The sequence below is a fragment of the Gouania willdenowi genome, chromosome 22 (assembly GCF_900634775.1).
Source record: "Gouania willdenowi chromosome 22, fGouWil2.1, whole genome shotgun sequence".
Taxonomy (NCBI): Eukaryota; Metazoa; Chordata; class Actinopteri; order Blenniiformes; family Gobiesocidae; genus Gouania; species Gouania willdenowi.
The window spans coordinates 13,535,335-13,552,129 of record NC_041065.1 but is presented as its reverse complement, the minus strand read 5'-3'; the positions used below and the strand labels follow the sequence as shown (position 1 = coordinate 13,552,129).

The window sequence follows — 16,795 nt, the reverse complement described above, 5'->3', positions numbered from 1 at the left end:
AGCTACACAGCAGCGGACACAAAAATAGTGCAACTCACACGTTTCTGGTGTACATGAATCCCACTTTAATTTTTCCACAGAAAATAATGATGTTTATATTATCATTCTGATCCGTTTTGGTTACATTTAAAACCGTATAGGAAAAACTGTAGCACCAGAGCAGATTTCTATTGCCCATCATTTGACAAAAAAAAGGTCAATTTTGTGCTATTATTTGCGTCGCTGAATCATTTCCATCAGATTTGATTGAGGAGGAATATGAATTTAATTTTTTTTCAATATTGTGTGTGTGTATATATATAAAAAGGACTTAGCACTTCAGTTATTTTTCTGCATCATTTGTAAAGTTAAAATAAAAACAAGGGGGGGGGGGAAAGTCATATATCTTATTGTCTTCATTTAAAACACAAAAGATACATTAAAAGCAATTTAAAAAAAAAAAAGAAAGAAATCTGGGCTGTATTAAGCATAATTCAAGCAGGGAATCAGCTTTCATGATGATTAATATACATATATTTATATATATATTTATATGTATACATTTATATATATATATAATATGTTTTTTGTTATGTACAAGTATGGCACTTGATTACACAAAAGCAAGAAAACACTTCACAAATAAAAGCCGTGGGCGCTTTGGTGTGTCAGAAATTAAGGAAGTCACAGACATTAGCGTTTGCTGCAAATTCATCAGATACTGATTTGCAAGTTGGCTATTATTATATAAGCAATGGAATGGTTATATATGTTAAGGTCAGTGGTGCAACACAGGCAACACAAATTTAAAAAAAATAAAAACATGAATTAATGTGGTGTGTGTTTTTTTTTTTTTTTAAACTATAATCAATGAGGATTTATATAATTATGCATATATAAATCTCCTTGGTGGGATTTTATTCTATTTAGTGCCAACAAATATGGAAGGAAAATGCCTTTTTAACACCACCAGGTTATAATAGCTGGACATTTGGATAAGGTCAGGCTTTCAGTGTTCACCTCTTAGTGCAATTTTCTTTTTATGCATTTACTCTTTTCAAGTACAACAGATACAGCCTGCAAAGAGTAAATACGTGAACACATGGTCTCCGTTGATCTTACAGAGTATAAATGTTGCTAGAAAGTTGCATCAGTGCAATAATAAATAAGTCAACAAACGTGTAACGCACGCTTGCCATATGAAGTCCAACGAATAAGAATAAGAAAAAAGAAAGAAAAATATGTCCATGAGAGGAATCAGGCGTGCAGCTGTCCATTACAGTTTTGTTTTGTTGTTTTCTTAAGTTTTTTTTAATATATGTTTTTCACACATAAGCAGAGTCACTGGACTGCGTGCGCCCGAAATTGGGCACACTCATCCTGGGTAGGTCCTTGTTTCTGATCTCGTAGATGGACTTTCTTCGCGCCTGGACACCGCGCACCGCCGTTTTGATTTTCCTCCATCCGAGGTGGTTGAGCTCGGCCAGGTTGAGCACCACGCAGAAGCCGCTCACCGCGAACATAAACACCAGGAACACCGTCTTCTCCGTGGGCCTGGACACGTAGCACTCCACGTCTTTGATGCACGGGTAGCGGTCGCACTCGTACGCGGACGGCACGTTGAATCCGTACAGGAAGTACTGACCCACTAAAAAGCCAATCTCCAGGGCGTTTCTGAACACCACCTGGATGATGTAGAAGCGGGAGATGCCCTCCTGTCGCCTCATTTTGGACTTTGTAGTTCTCATGGCCGAATTAGGGATCTCTTTCACTTCCAAACAGTCCGGTTCCGCCTCCTTGGTGGAGTTCTCGGTGTTCTGAAGGAGGCCCACCCCGTTCACGATGGTGTTCTTGATCTTTTTGCTCTCGTCTCGCTTGAGTGAATCTTGATCTTTGTCTAGTGTCAGATACACGGTGGAGTAGCGGCGCTCCTTCTGCTTGGCGGACTGGTGCACCGAGTAGGTGATGAAACAGAGGCTGGGAGTGCAAACCATGATGATCTGAAACACCCAGTATCTAATGTGTGAAATGGGAAATGCCTTGTCGTAGCACGCCTGGTTGCAACCCGGTTGCAAGGTGTTACAAACAAACATGGTCTGCTCGTCATCATAGACAGTCTCTCCAACTATTGCTACGATAAGAATCCGGAAGATGACCACCACTGTTAGTAGGATCCTAAAAAGCAAGCAAACAAACAAACAACGTGAAAATAAGTGTGAATCTGTGGATGTTGGAGGGGGTGAGGGTGGGGGGGGTCAGTTGTGCGCTGCCTCGGCGGCGGAAGCGCTGAGATCTCAGGGAGCTGTCCAGTGCTGAAGCTCCTGGAGATCGTCTAGACAGGGTGTTTTCCACCACTGATCCAAAGTGGTTTTAATATCTTTTTTTTTTTTTTTTTTTTTTTTTTTGGAGGGGGGGGTGGGGGGGTCTTTCTGCATATGATTCAATGGTAATGACATGTAAGCAATCAGCTTGGATTGAACCTGTGTAAAAGGTGACACCTGCGACTCTCGCTCCATCTCTTTACCGCCTGCACAGAGCACAACCGCTTCTCCAACTCACCACATCCAACACCGATCGGATGAAAAGAAGTGGATGGATGAACACATGAAACATGAAATTCAGTGTAGCTTTTTTTTTTTTTTTTTTTTTGGTACTTTGCAGCACCATCCCAGATTGTGGAGAGACAGCTGTCAACCCATGAGCTGCCTCTGTTGTCGAGGTGGACAAAAGATATAGGGAAGAGATTTCTGTGAAACAAGACGATGAAGAAATCCACGACACAGACACGGAGGACACGGGCACCATGCTACAGAAGATCCTGGAGTCACAAGACAGAAACGGGGGACTGGGGGCCATGCTAAAGACGATCCTGGAGGCTGCTGCGTTTCTTCTTTGTTCTCTATCTTTTTTTTTTTAAACATCTTACCTTCCTATCATAGTAGAGTGCTGCTGGACAGCAGCCTCCAGGAGCCTCTCTAGTATAGTCCATTCCCCCATTTCTGAGCATCCGGAGAAGACAAAGGTACAACGGCACTCTGTTCAAATCCCTCCAAAAAAAAAAAGACGCGTTATCTCCCGTCCAGCTTCTCCTCGTCTCCCCTTGCTATCGGTGTCCACAAGGTCCAAATTCAGCTAAAAAAAATAAAAATGCATCCGTCACGGGATGCCGCTGCCGTCCCTGTGAGTCTCAGCGCGGTCTGGTTGGTTGTGCGCCGTGCGCGCAGCTCCAGCGTGCGTCCTGCTGTGTGTGCCAACGCGCTCCAGCAACGTTGCCACACTTTTTCCTTGTCATGAGAGTGTGAGGGCTGATTACTATAAGCCCTCCTATTTTCGATCTTCAGATCAGGTTGATGGGCTGCGCAGCCTGCATGTGTCTGGATGGAGGGAGGTTGGATTTAATGTCTTGCCAGCGTTAATCCGCCTTTAAGTATTGTCTCCCCCCCCCCCCCCCCATTCCATGCGTCACGTACAAACAGACCGGTCCGAGGAGCGCACCCAGGGGTGAGGGAGGGGGGGGGGCATCTGATTTCTAAACAGACTTTTTGTGTTTGTTCACACGCACTGTAATTCTACAGGATGCTGACTTTGTGCTTCCCAGCAGGTGTTCCTGGTTGTTATGGGACCTGTGACACCAGGGATCAAATTAAGGCATATATCGATAAAGTGTCCAGAGGTGCTCCATGGGAATATTCTTGATGTTAACTTTCGGGTGTGCAGCCTCAGCATCCCCCCCAGGCATCCCTCCATATATCCCTGCTACGGATCCGGATGGCACATGCCGCCCTTGTTTCCACCTCAGGCCCAGATGATGCTCTGTGACAGAGTGAAAGTACCATCCGTGTTGCTAATCGCTTTAGGAGGCATTCCTCCTGCCTGTCTGTCTGCCTGCTTCTCTCTGTCTGTGTGGAAAGTTTAAAAATAGAAGCAAAATGTGTGACCCCGCCCAGCACATTGTTCTCAGACCTCAACTTATGCGCGCGCGCGCGCTAATATTAGACCAACGTGGAGAGTTTAACCGCTTCTATCACAGCTCAAAGCAAAGCAGAATGTGTGTCAGTGGATCCTCTGCATTTGTAGCGTTTAAACAGATGAAACATGAGACTGTGGTTTTTATTTATTTTACTATTATTATTATTATTTATTTATTTTTTGCATGCGGTAATTTTGCTTACTAATCCTTTTCGTCATTGTTTTTGTGGACAAAAGCTTTTCATCTGACTAAAAACAGAGCAAGATTAAACCATTTAATGATCTAATTTTGTCATTTGGGAAATAAAAACAAGATCATAATTATAGACCACAATCTATAAGAAAACATATATTATTTTGGTGGAAACAATCAGGATATGATGTCAAAGATCTATAGGAGCCTGTTTCCGCCACTTAAAAATCAATAAAAATCACCACGGTAAGTCATAATTATGAGATAGTAATGTCATAATTATGAGTGAGTAAAGTCATAATCATGAGTTAGTGAAGTCATAATCATGAGGTCGTGAAGTCATAATTATGAGTTAGTAAAGTCATAATTATGAGTTAGTGAAGTCATAATCATGAATTAATAAAGTCATAATTATGAGCGAGTAAAGTCATAAAAATGAGTTAAATTCATAATTATGAGTTAGTAAATTCATAATTATGAGATATAAAATCACAAATGATTAATATAAAGTCATAATTATGAGTTAGTAAAGTCATAATTATGAGTTAGTGAAGTCATAATCATGAGTTAGTGAAGTCATAATTATGAGCGAGTAAAGTCATAAATATGAATTATAGTCATAATTATGAGTTAGTAAATTTATAATTTTGAGACATAAAATCACAAATTTTTAATATAAAGTCATAATTATGAGTTAGTAAAGTCATAATTATGAGCAAGTAAGGTCATAATCATGAGTTAGTGAAGTCATAATCATGAGTTAGTAAAGTCATGATTATGAGCGAGTAAAGCCATAAATATGAGTTATATTCATAATTATGAGTTAGTAAATTCATAATTATGAGATATAAAATCACAAATTATTAATATAAAGTCATAATTATGAGTTAGTAAAGTCATAATTATGAGTGAGTAAAGTCATAACTATGAGTTAGTGAAGTCATAATCATGAATTAGTAAAGTCATAATTATGAGCGAGTAAAGTCATAAATATGAATTAAAGTCATAATTATGAGTTAGTAAAGTCATAACTATGAGTTAGTGAAGTCATAATCATGAATTAGTAAAGTCATAATTATGAGCGAGTAAAGTCATAAATATGAATTAAAGTCATAATTATGAGTTAGTAAAGTCATTACTATGAGTTAGTGAAGTCATAATCATGAGTTAGTAAAGTCATAATTATGAGCGAGTAAAGTCATAAATATGAATTAAAGTCATAATTATGAGTTAGTAAATTCATAATTATGAGACATAAAATCACAAATTATTAATATAAAGTCATAATTATGAGTCAGTAAAGTCATAATTATGAGTTGGTGAAGTCATAATCATGAGTTAGTAAAGTCATAATTATGAGTGAGTAAATTCATAATTATGAGACATAAAATCACAAATTATTAATATAAAGTCGTAATTATGAGTTAGTAAAGTCATAATTATGAGTTAATAAAGTCATAATCATGAGTTAGTAAAGTCATAATCATGAGTCAGTAAAGTCATAATTATGAGTTGGTGAAGTCATAATCATGAGTTAGTAAAGTCATAATTATGAGTGAGTAAAGTCATAAATGTGAGTTAAAGTCATAATTATGAGTTAGTAAAGTCATAACTATGAGTTAGTGAAGTCATAATCATGAGTTAGTAAAGTCATAATTATGAGCGAGTAAAGTCATAAATATGAATTAGTCACAATTATGAGTTAGTAAATTCATAATTATGAGACACAAAATCACAAATTATTAATATAAAGTCATAATTATGAGTTAGTAAAGTCATAATTATGAGTAAATAAAGTCATAATCATGAGTTAGTAAAGTCATAATCATGAGTCAGTAAAGTCATAATTATGAGTTAGTGAAGTCATAATCATGAGTTAGTAAAGTCATAATTATGAGTTAGCGAAGTCATAATCATGAGTTAGTAAAGTCATAAATATGAGTTAAAGTCATCAATATGAGTTAAAGTCATAATTATGAGTTAGTAAAGTCATAATCATGAGTTAGTGAAGTCAGAATTATGAGTTAGTAAAGTCATAATTATGAGTTAGTAAAGTCATAATCATGAGTTAGTAAAGTCATAATCATGAGTTAGTAAAGTCATAATCATGAGTTAGTAAAGTCATAATTATGAGTCAGTAAAGTCATAATCATGAGTTAGTAAAGTCATAATCATGAGTTAGTAAAGTCATAATCATGAGTTAGTAAAGTCATAATTATGAGTCAGTAAAGTCATAATCATGAGTTAGTAAAGTCATAATCATGAGTTAGTAAAGTCATAATCATGAGTCAGTAAAGTCATAATCATGAGTTAGTAAAGTCATAATTATGAGTCAGTAAAGTCATATTCATGAGTTAGTAAAGTCAAAATCATGAGTTAGTAAAGTCATAATCATGAGTTAGAAAAGTCATAATCCAACACACAGAAAATAGTGGAAGTACATGAATAAGTCTTAATTGCTAAATTATTCCAACACATATTTGTATATTTCTTTGCAACTTTACTTAAAAAATATTTTCTTCCAATTATGACCTCCTTTCTCGTAATTATGACTTTCTATCTCATATTTTTGACTTTCTATAAATAATTATGAATTTACTAACTCATAAATATGACTTTCCATCGTGATTTTTTAATGGCGGAAACGGGCTTCCATAAAGATCCCATGTTGGTCGTTGGACTCGTTTGTTTTCCTCATCCATTCATCACGAGAGTGACAGACAGGAGAGTCTCAACACTTGTTTATTAAGTAACAGCACATGTGAATTGCACTTTTGTAAACAAAGATTTTGGGCAACAACACTTGGGGTTCTGCTTCTAAATTATAATTTGAGTTGTTTTGGCACAAGCAGGAGCAGTTTGGCTGCTAAGAAGTACTTCCTGTGGACGATGGAGGGCCCAGCCTCATCATATTTCTGCTTACTGATCCACATCTACTGGAAGGTGGAAAGACAGGCCAGGATGGAGCTGCCAAGAGTATTCCCTCAGTTGGAAATATTATCTAAACACAGATGTTGTGGATTAAGCGTCTGATGGGAAAAAAAATGATTTGGCGATATATTATGATATTTCACTGTGCGATTATGTTATTGATCCAAAAAATGTTCAAACCGATCATGTTTTTTAATAAAAACTATTTACCTTAAAGGAGACATATCATTCTTTTAAATCCTTCCTTTTTAGATATAAATCATATAGTTGTGGTCTATATAAAGCGGAACTGCAATGCTTGGGAATGAATTCCTCATTATTATAGCTCCACAGGCTCCTTTTCTACCCCTTTTCTGATGTGCTTCTGAGAGCAACTCGTTTTGGTGCTGTCTCTTTAAATGCAAATGAGACACTTCATACCCCGCCCCCTCTCCAGGTTGCAGAGGTGACACTCGGTTCAACTCCACCCTGTTCGGCCATTTTTGTAGTTTGATAGAAGAGATACGTCTATGTAGCGGCGCAGAAAACGTTGATTCACACGTTATTTACAAAATGTCAACAACGTAATACTTGTCCATCCAACCTTACATGTTCGAGCCAGAGTCGGACCCAGCGGAGCGAGATGAAAATGAAGATGATGAACCTGCAGAACCCTAACAAGTGAGCAAACACAAGCACCGATCTAACGCTAGCGCCAAGCTAGTGTCACAAAATGCATTTTAATACAGTCTTGAAATGACTAATGAAAACTTTAGACTTAAATTAAATCACGTAGGCCATATCATCAAGGATGTAAAACGAGCACACAGCGCTAACATGCAACTGCTAATGCTAACAAAACAATGACAGGGACGTCTTATCATCACTTTTTAGCGTTATTTACAGCTTACTGAAGTGCTCTGTTCGTCATCTCCAAAGATAGAAGGAATTGAACCCTCAATCAGACAAAGTCTTTCGGCAAATCCTTCTTTATACTGGTGGAGGTTGCTGAAGCAGTCATCCTTGAAGTGCTTCGCGTACACAAAAATGACCTTACCCACAGATGTGGGTACGTTTCCATAAAAAAAAAAATAAGGCACTTCGAAAAGGTTCTGATGCTGGGAGACGGTGTAATGAAGCGTGTGGGTTACTACATCCTTCAACCGAACATTTTGACTTATCCTCTCGTAACTTCGGCATCCTTGAGCTCGGACTACAAAATAAAAGCGAGAAATAAAAATGGCGAATTTCTCAAAGTGTTGGGCCTGGATTCGATGTCCTAATTTGGCAATTCCGCTGCAAATACTGTGACGTTATTGTTCAAAAAACGTAATAGAGAATTGAAAAATCGAAACAGATTGAAAAATATGACCAAAACAGAATATAAAGATATCAATGGAGCATCTGAAGAGACTAATTTGAACTTTTTTGTACTTCTAAACATTCTAAATATACAACAAAATGCATTTAAGGGCTAAAAAAGTGGATTTAGCATGATATGTCCCCTTTAATTGCCCTAAACAATGTATAGCACGTAAATTCCCGTGTCAGTGAACCACATCAGACCTTGTTAAACTATGTCACTCCTCAATGCATGTTAGTTTGGAAGTTGATTGCACTTTATTTTCATAAAACACACACATACTGGGCACTTTTATAAATATATGTGGTTACTTTTTTAAACAATTTAACAATTTATTTAACAATCTGTTGTAGAAGCAACAGTTAACCTTTTTTGACTAATGTAATTTGACAGTTTGATAAACATACCACTTGTTTTTGATATTGGTACTTCAACTACACTTAGTTACCATTTCCTTGTTCTCGCAAGTTTAAAAACAAGGAAATAAATTGTATTTCCTTTCATTTTGTTCTTGAAAAAAGTGAATTTTGTAATTGTAATCGTAGTGTTTAGTATTGGGATATATTGTATTGTGACGTGCAAATCGTGAATCGTATAGTATTGTCAGATACATGGCAATGCACATCCCTAATAACAACCCTAAATTGAATTGAATGCAGTTACCTATCGTCATGACGCTGTTGTATGTAGTTTCATTAATGCCAGCACACTCCATACCTGTGTGTACATGATGGACAGACTCTTGAGTTTTACCCCCAGCAGCAGAAAAACAACATGTGTGACTCAATACTTTGTAATGTACCCTTTGTTGGCAATGACAGAGGTCAAACGTTTTCTGTAAGTCTTCACAAGGTTTTCACACACTGTTGCTGGTATTTTGGTCCATTCCTCCACGCAGATCTCCTCGAGAGCAGTGATGTTTTGGGGCTGTCGCTGGGCAACACGGACTTTCAACTCCCTCCAAAGATTTATTATGGGGCTGAGATCTGGAGACTGGTTAGGCAACTCCAGGACCTTGAAATGCTGCCTAAAAAGCCACTCCTTTGTTGCCCGGGCGATGTGTTTGGGATCATTGTTTTGCTGAAAGACCCAGCCACGTGTCATCTTCAATGCCCTTGCTGATGGAAGGAGGTTTTCACTCAAAATCTCACGATACATGGCTCCATTCATTCTTTTCTTTACACGGATCAGTCATCCTGGTCCCTTTGCAGAGAAACAGCCCCAAAGCATGATGTTACCACCCCCATGCTTTACAGTAGGTATGATGTTCTTTCTCCTCCAAATGCAACGAGTTGAGGATTTAGCAAAAAGTTCTATTTTGGTTTCATCTGACATTCACCCAATCCTCTTCTGGATCATCCAAATGCTCTCTAGCAAACTTCAGACGGGCCCAGGCATGTACTGGCTTAAGCAGGGGGACACGTCTTGCACTGCAGGATTTGAGTCCCTGGCAGTGTAGTGTGTTACTGATGGTAGCCTTTATTACTTTGGTCCCAGCTCTCTGCAGGTCATTCACTAGGTCCACCCGTGTGGTTCTGGGACCATTTTGACCACACAAGGTGAGATCTTGCGTGGAGCCCCAGACTGAGGGAGATTATCAGTGGTCTTGTATGTCTTCCATTTTCTAATAATTTCTCCCACAGTTGATTTCTTCACACCAAGCTGTTTACCTATTGCAGATTCAGTCATCCTAGCCTGGTGCAGGTCTACAATTTTGTTTCTGGTGTCCTTTGACAGCTCTTTGGTCTTGGCCATAGTGGAGTTTGGAGTGTGACGATTTGAGGTTGTGGACAGGTGTTTTTTATACTGAACGAGTTCAAACAGGTTCCATTAATACAGGTAACGAGTGGAGGACAGAGGAGCCTCTTAAAGAAGAAGTTACAGGTCTGTGAGAGCCAGAAATCTTGTTTGTTTGTAGGTGACCAAATACTTATTTTACTGAGGGATTTACCAATTAATTCATTAAAAATCTAAAAATGGGATTTTCTGGATTTTTTTTTTCTCATTTTGTCTCTCATAGTTGAGGTATACCTATGATGAAAATTACAGGGTTCTCTCATATTTTTAAGTTGGAATACTTGCACAATTGGTGGCTGACTAAATACTTTTTTGCCCCACTGTAAGTTTATATTTTACTGCATATATTATTGTATAAGATAGATAGATAGATAGATAGATAGATAGATAGATAGATAGATAGATAGATAGATAGATAGATAGATAGATAGATAGATAGATAGATAGATGAAAATGTATGTGAAACAAGATGAATTTGTGCTGCTTTGAATTTCAATATTGAAAATTAACTAATTTAACATTTTCCTGGTTTGCCTTATTCTAAATTAGAATGGCCCTAACCAGAAAAGAGTGATAGAATTCTAATAGGAGAATAAACTCATAAAGCCGTGAACAGGGTGTTGTTTTGGTAGAAAGGGAGAGGGGGGGAAAGAACAAAGTCAGAAATGTACTTTCAAATCTCACTAGCTTCTGCCAATTAATGCAATGTGACATGCGTACCATCCCACTAATTGAAATATTAAGCATTTAGAAATAGACCCACACCAAAAATTGTATAAGTGGACAGAAGATGACTCTTAGCCCACTATGGGTGGAGTTCAATACATCCCTCAGGTGTCCCCATCACACCTGTCTGCCTGATCACAAATGGGTCGGAGCGAATTGTGTCAAATCAGATTCTGTTGACAGGTACTAAGAAAAACGTGCAGCAGAAGAATGTGCAGCTTCCATGTGACCAAATCTTGACACACAACTCCAAAAAGTGGAAACATTTAGAAAAAGTTTGAAGAGTGGATATACCAGCTAAAATGATCTAATGATTAAGGTTTGTGGTGACATTAGCCACGATGTTTTCAGGCTGAAAGTATGTTTGGATCAGTGCATTGAGACCAAGTACAGTAACTACAATTGTCACACAAAATAAAAAGAATCATAAACTGTAAAGCGCAAACATTGGCAGCCAGTGGTCCATGGACCACAAGCGGCCTTTGGTTTCATTTTGTGTGGCCCCCAAAACAAACACACACAACCACAAAAAAAATACACAAAGTAGCAACAAAAATACACAAAATGACAACAATAATACACAATAAAAACACACAGTGATTCACATTTTTGTGCACCCCACTGTGATAAACGTTGCCAATCAGGTTGACTTGAATGGAAGGAATGGTGACATTGTGTATGGAAAAGTTACAGTAAATGTAAGTAATTAGTTTGCAGATTTGCAGACCAAAATAGACTAAAAACACAACTTTTTCATTGTTGTTAGTGAAGTCAAAATACACACTGATGAATGAGGGCTGGAAGAGGATTTCTGGGCAACAGAATTGTTCATTGCCAATACTGACCTGACCATCAGGCAACTCATAACTCTTCCCCAGGGAATCAGAATCAAAAATGATTTATTTGCCAAGTAGAATTTAAATAACACAAGGAATGTTCAGCGGGAGAAAAGGAGAACCCACATTTTTCCTTCTTTAAAGTTCATTTTCACTTCACAATTGAAGGGAAAATACATTTTTCCTTTTCTTTTTGGGGTAAAAAGGAAGTAAAATAAATTTGCACAGTTTAGTTAGGCTTTGTGGTCATCAGTGAACACTTACTATTCACCATTCACGAGTTGTGACAAAAGAATATCCTCGCCCAGTCAGGATCTTTATGAGCCAATCTGTGAGGTCCCGACCGGCTTAATCCAGTCGCATAACGCCATGAAGAAGAGTGTAACCTTCATAGATTGGCACATTGTGGGTCACACCATCTCCAGAGTCCAGAACAAGAGATTATAGAGATTAATTCAACTGTCCATGAAAGTGTAGTGGTCACATAAGGACGTTATACCTGTGGTACGATTAGAAGACTACAGCTTGGACAGCCATATATATTGTGGGGACACTGAAACTTTCAAACATAAACTGGGTCATCTTCTAACTGTTGGACTTTGGCTTGAGCCGGACCTCTGCCAGCAGGGTGATAGATCTTTTTGGTGTCGTCCCACTTGGTGATGACTCTACGCTCGATTGGGTACTTTTACGGTAAGGATATCCTTTTTTGCTCTGGCCCTCGTCACCATCGTGGAAGTCTTTCTGGCCCCTACCAACCATGACACCCTAAAAATAACATGAACCAGCAACAGAACAGCTCAGACGAAGGAATTACGCATGTTTGTAACCATACACTGATATCTGATTACCTGGTGTCGCGGGTGACAGACGATGGGGGTCAACAAACACAAGGTCCAATGCAAATATTTCCTAAAACTGATATCTGGAGTTTCTGAGAAACGTCTCGATGTCCCGCCCTAAACAGCCTCACTTCCTCCCCCTGCCTCTGCAATCTACCAGAAGCCACGCCTCTACTTTTCTGCACGCGCATCGCAGAACATAACAAGGTTGCATGGGGTCGCATTGATATAGGTCTATGGGTCAGGTAAGAGCCAAAATCATATTTACCTGTTTGCTGTTGTGACGTGCACCCTTGTTTCCGTGCACAGTTCCGCGTTCACTTTGATTGACAGTCTCAAAAATTGGAAGTCGAAGCCTATTGGCTGGGCGCACTCGACGATCGTTTCCATTTGTATAGGAGTCTATAGGATGAAGGAGGGACTTCATAATTGCCTTCATTGTAATTTTCACATGAGAAAGGCGGAGTTTGAATTTGCCTTGAAGGTTTGTTTTGTTTTGTTTTTTTGACTTATGTTATCCTGGCGTCGCTACTGGTTCAAGTACTCACCAAATCAGCAGTGAGGGGGGGGGGGGCAGATTCTGGCTGCGTAAACACGGGACAACAGCACTGTTATGTGTGGCTAATTTGTACAAGTAAGTGTCTGATTGGGTGAGAGGGTCGAACCCTGCGACCCTTTCTCCATATTTAGTACCCCATCGCTCCTTAGACAACAGCCAGTCCATGAATGGCATTAAAAGAAGGGGAAAATCCATCACAGACATCTGTTCCCCACCCCCCTTGAAGAGAGGACAACGGTGAGATCTGAGAGAGAAGGTTGTAGCCTGTGTTTTGATGAATCCAAGATGACAACACAGTTTATATATGAATAGACAAAACAGACGTGAAGTCAAATTTCACAAAATCCTTGTAAAATAAAATGGCTCCCCCTAGCCCTTCATATTATTCATAAATAATATGTTGCAATGTCATTTTCAAAAGGCTTTTCCAACCACTCCTATGGAGACACCACTTGTGCCACACAGCTGGTGTCTGCAGCTGCTCCAAACCACCAGACCATTCAAATGTGTCCCAGCAAAGAGGAGAAGAAAGGCCATCCTGAAACATATTAATTTCACTGGGATCTGTGTGCGGTGTCCCCAATTCGAGGGAGTCTTCTAAATTTAAACATGAGCAGGCTGGACTGATATAAGGCAATAGGGAACAGGGTTAAGCTGGTACACTGTGGGAGATAAGGCTGGGTAGTCTTTTCTCTGGGATTTTGTCAAAAGCGCTATCGTTATTATTTTTTACTGCTGTTTTTTGGTAAAAATGTATTATTTTCTAGATTATTTCAGAAGAACTTTGGCCTTTTGGGGATTCTCTTATTTTTTATCCAAATTTTAGTAATGTAAAGTGAATTTATTTTTGGAAAAATCTATGAATATCACATTTTAAGGGGTGTTGTATTAAAATTGAACTAGAAATCCTTACACATGAGCTAGAATAAAAGTATAGGGGCGGTTCGCAGCATCAGTATTAATTATGAGATCCTAACAGCTCCTGTTTTGACATGTGCCATATTTCTTTTTTTTTCCCCTTGTACTGTAAAAAGAGTAAGACATCGGAGATGACATTGCCGGTTTACTCTAAGCACACAAGCAGCTCTGTAGGCTGTGCAGTAACATTGGCTAAGAGCAATAAATGGTTCCACCACAAGGAGGACAAGACAAAAGGGCAAAGCACGCCATGAATCATATGCTGCTGTCACCCGACCCCCAGCTATGACCCTTCACTGTGTGACTCTTTGTTGTGGTCTTATGTAATAAATAGCAGGCTGCGGCCAGCTCTGAGCATCCTTTTGCCCCAGCATACAAATATTAGAGTCATTATTATGACCATTGCGTTATGTGTTAATGAAGGACACTGCTGTACCTGAGTTTGCTCCCGAGTACGATGAGCATTTTAGGACGTCCTCAGGTCTCAGAGTGAGGTATCAGGTATGAGAATTTACCAGACCGAACGGACTCATCTCTCAGCAAAACCTCCGTCAAATGAAACAACGTCAAATGACATGGCCGCAGCCTTCAGAATAAAAGTCGTTAGACTCAGCGGCCTCAGGACCTAAAACGTGACATGACATATTTCGAAGAAACCGTGCCGCTTCGAATACGAGAATAGATTGAAAGCTGTTATTTTATTTATTTAAAGCTGACATACGGAGTTTCTGAGAAACGTCTCGATGTCCTGCCCTAAATGGCCTCACTTCCTCCCTCTGCCTCTGTAATCTACCAAAATCCACGCCTCTACTTCTCTGCATGCACATCGCAGAACATAATTAGGTCTCTTCGGGTTGCATTGATATAGGTCTATGGGTCAGGTAATCATATTTACCTGTTTGCTGTTGTGACTCGCGGCCTTGTTTCCGTGCACAGTTCCGCATTCACTTTGATTGACAGTCTCAAAAACAAGAAGTCGAAGCCTATTGGCTGGGTGCACTCGGCGATTGTTTCCATTTGTATAAAGGTCTATAGGCTGAAGAAGGGTCTTATATACATTAATGTATATGATTGACCACTGGCAGTAGACCATAGTAAAAGACTAGTTAAGTATTTTTCTCGCATTTCAAAAGAATGATACATAAACATAGATTTCTCAGAAACTCCGGATATCAGCTTTAAGGAATATCAATGTTTTAATTTAAGATATGTTTTTATTAACCAAACAATTCAGGAAGTCAAGCTTACATCACACAAGGTGTTACCGGTAGTGAATAAACGCGCGCCATCTTGAAATAGGGGAAAACAAGTTGTCCGCCTTCTGTTTGTCCATGACAAAATCGTCTTTATTTATATACAGGAGTGATTCATATCCCGGTATGGCATACAACTAGCAAAAAACCCTACCAGAAGAGGCCAGGGGATGATATAAGGCTCCTGTAAGTTATCAGTGCTAGGGATGTCTGAGTGCCCATACAAAAACCTAACCAACACTTGGAGGAACAATCCAAAACCTTGGCCCAATTTCACCTACCCAGATACAAGTACCCCATGAGTACGCCGCAGTGTATTAATCACAGTGTACTTTAAAATAGAGCTACAGCGAATATACAGTAAACACAACATATTGCCATCTAGAATGAAAACTAAAGTCACACGTAGGAATGGGACGTTTTGGAGACCATTCGTCCTATGAAGGTCAGATGTAATTTGACGGCGTTTGGTTAGACGGAGGTTTTGCTGAGTAGGATATTATTTTGTATAAATGGTTATGGAATGATATTTGGCTCTAGGAGCATCCTGGGTGTGAAAGGCTGGTACCAGAACCCAAGTTATACACAGAGCAACTTGGAAAATGCTCAAATAGTCCTGGAGTGTGACTTTCCCTCTAATAGTTGCTGTTGAGATTAAATCATTGTGGCACGATCATTCTCCTCCTACTCACAGCCCCTCTGGAGATCAGCCTCATTACTCAGCACTGGAGATGAGATAATAAGGACAAAACTGTCCTGCACAAAAACACATTGATTTTCTATGGAACTTTCACATCATAAACAGAGTACAAGCCCCTTTAAAGAAGCCTGAGGGGAATCCATTTGCCTGATGCAGGCAAGGTTTAGAACCTGAGTCGATATTGCGCAGATATATTGGAATGTCCCTATGCAGGATTGTAGCAGCCGAGCTGTTCATCAAAAACTAGCTCAATACGAATGGTCTGAAAGCACTCTGTTCTATCCAACATGTCACATTCATTGGTTCCAAGCATCAGGGGCCATTTAAAGGTCACAGCAGAGAGAAAAGAAGACATGGAGCACATTGCACTGTGAAAATTGGGTGTCTCTATCTGGCCCCGTGCTCTGAATACTGAGTGACAAGCTGCTGGCTTATGTTAAAGGCTTCCACTGGGCACCTCAGAGCAGCGCGAGGCTTGGATCAACGTCACCGAAGCTGCAACTATTCTGCAAACATTAGCGGTTTCATTATCATCGCTATACTTTGGACAGTAAGCTTCAGTTTTAAAAAGTGCTAAGTAAATATTCGGTGTACTTTATGAACATTTGTGGCATAATAAGCTTATAGGCAACTTGTTATGGGACTGGCAAGTCACTCCAGAAATAAGTTGTCATTCTGTTTCAAATGAGGGAAGAAAATAATTTGCCTGTTGAAATAACATCAGTGTTCATCAAAAATACAAAGGCGTAC

The 16,795-nt window shown here is 39.1% G+C and overlaps 1 protein-coding gene and 1 pseudogene across 1 annotated transcript; both read right to left on the bottom strand.

The window, feature by feature from the left end:
- Window positions 1–284: 284 nt before the first annotated feature.
- Window positions 285–3,384, bottom strand: LOC114456852 (gap junction delta-2 protein). The gene is made up of 2 exons (XM_028438877.1): window positions 2,906–3,384; window positions 285–2,154 (listed from the first exon to the last, which is right to left on the bottom strand). Exons 1-2 carry the CDS (start codon window positions 2,974–2,976, stop codon window positions 1,305–1,307), a joined length of 921 nt encoding a protein of 306 aa, XP_028294678.1. The 5' UTR covers window positions 2,977–3,384; the 3' UTR covers window positions 285–1,304.
- A 3,676-nt stretch (window positions 3,385–7,060) lies between these two features.
- LOC114456391 (actin, alpha skeletal muscle-like) lies at window positions 7,061–15,886 on the bottom strand (annotated as a pseudogene).
- Window positions 15,887–16,795: the final 909 nt, after the last annotated feature.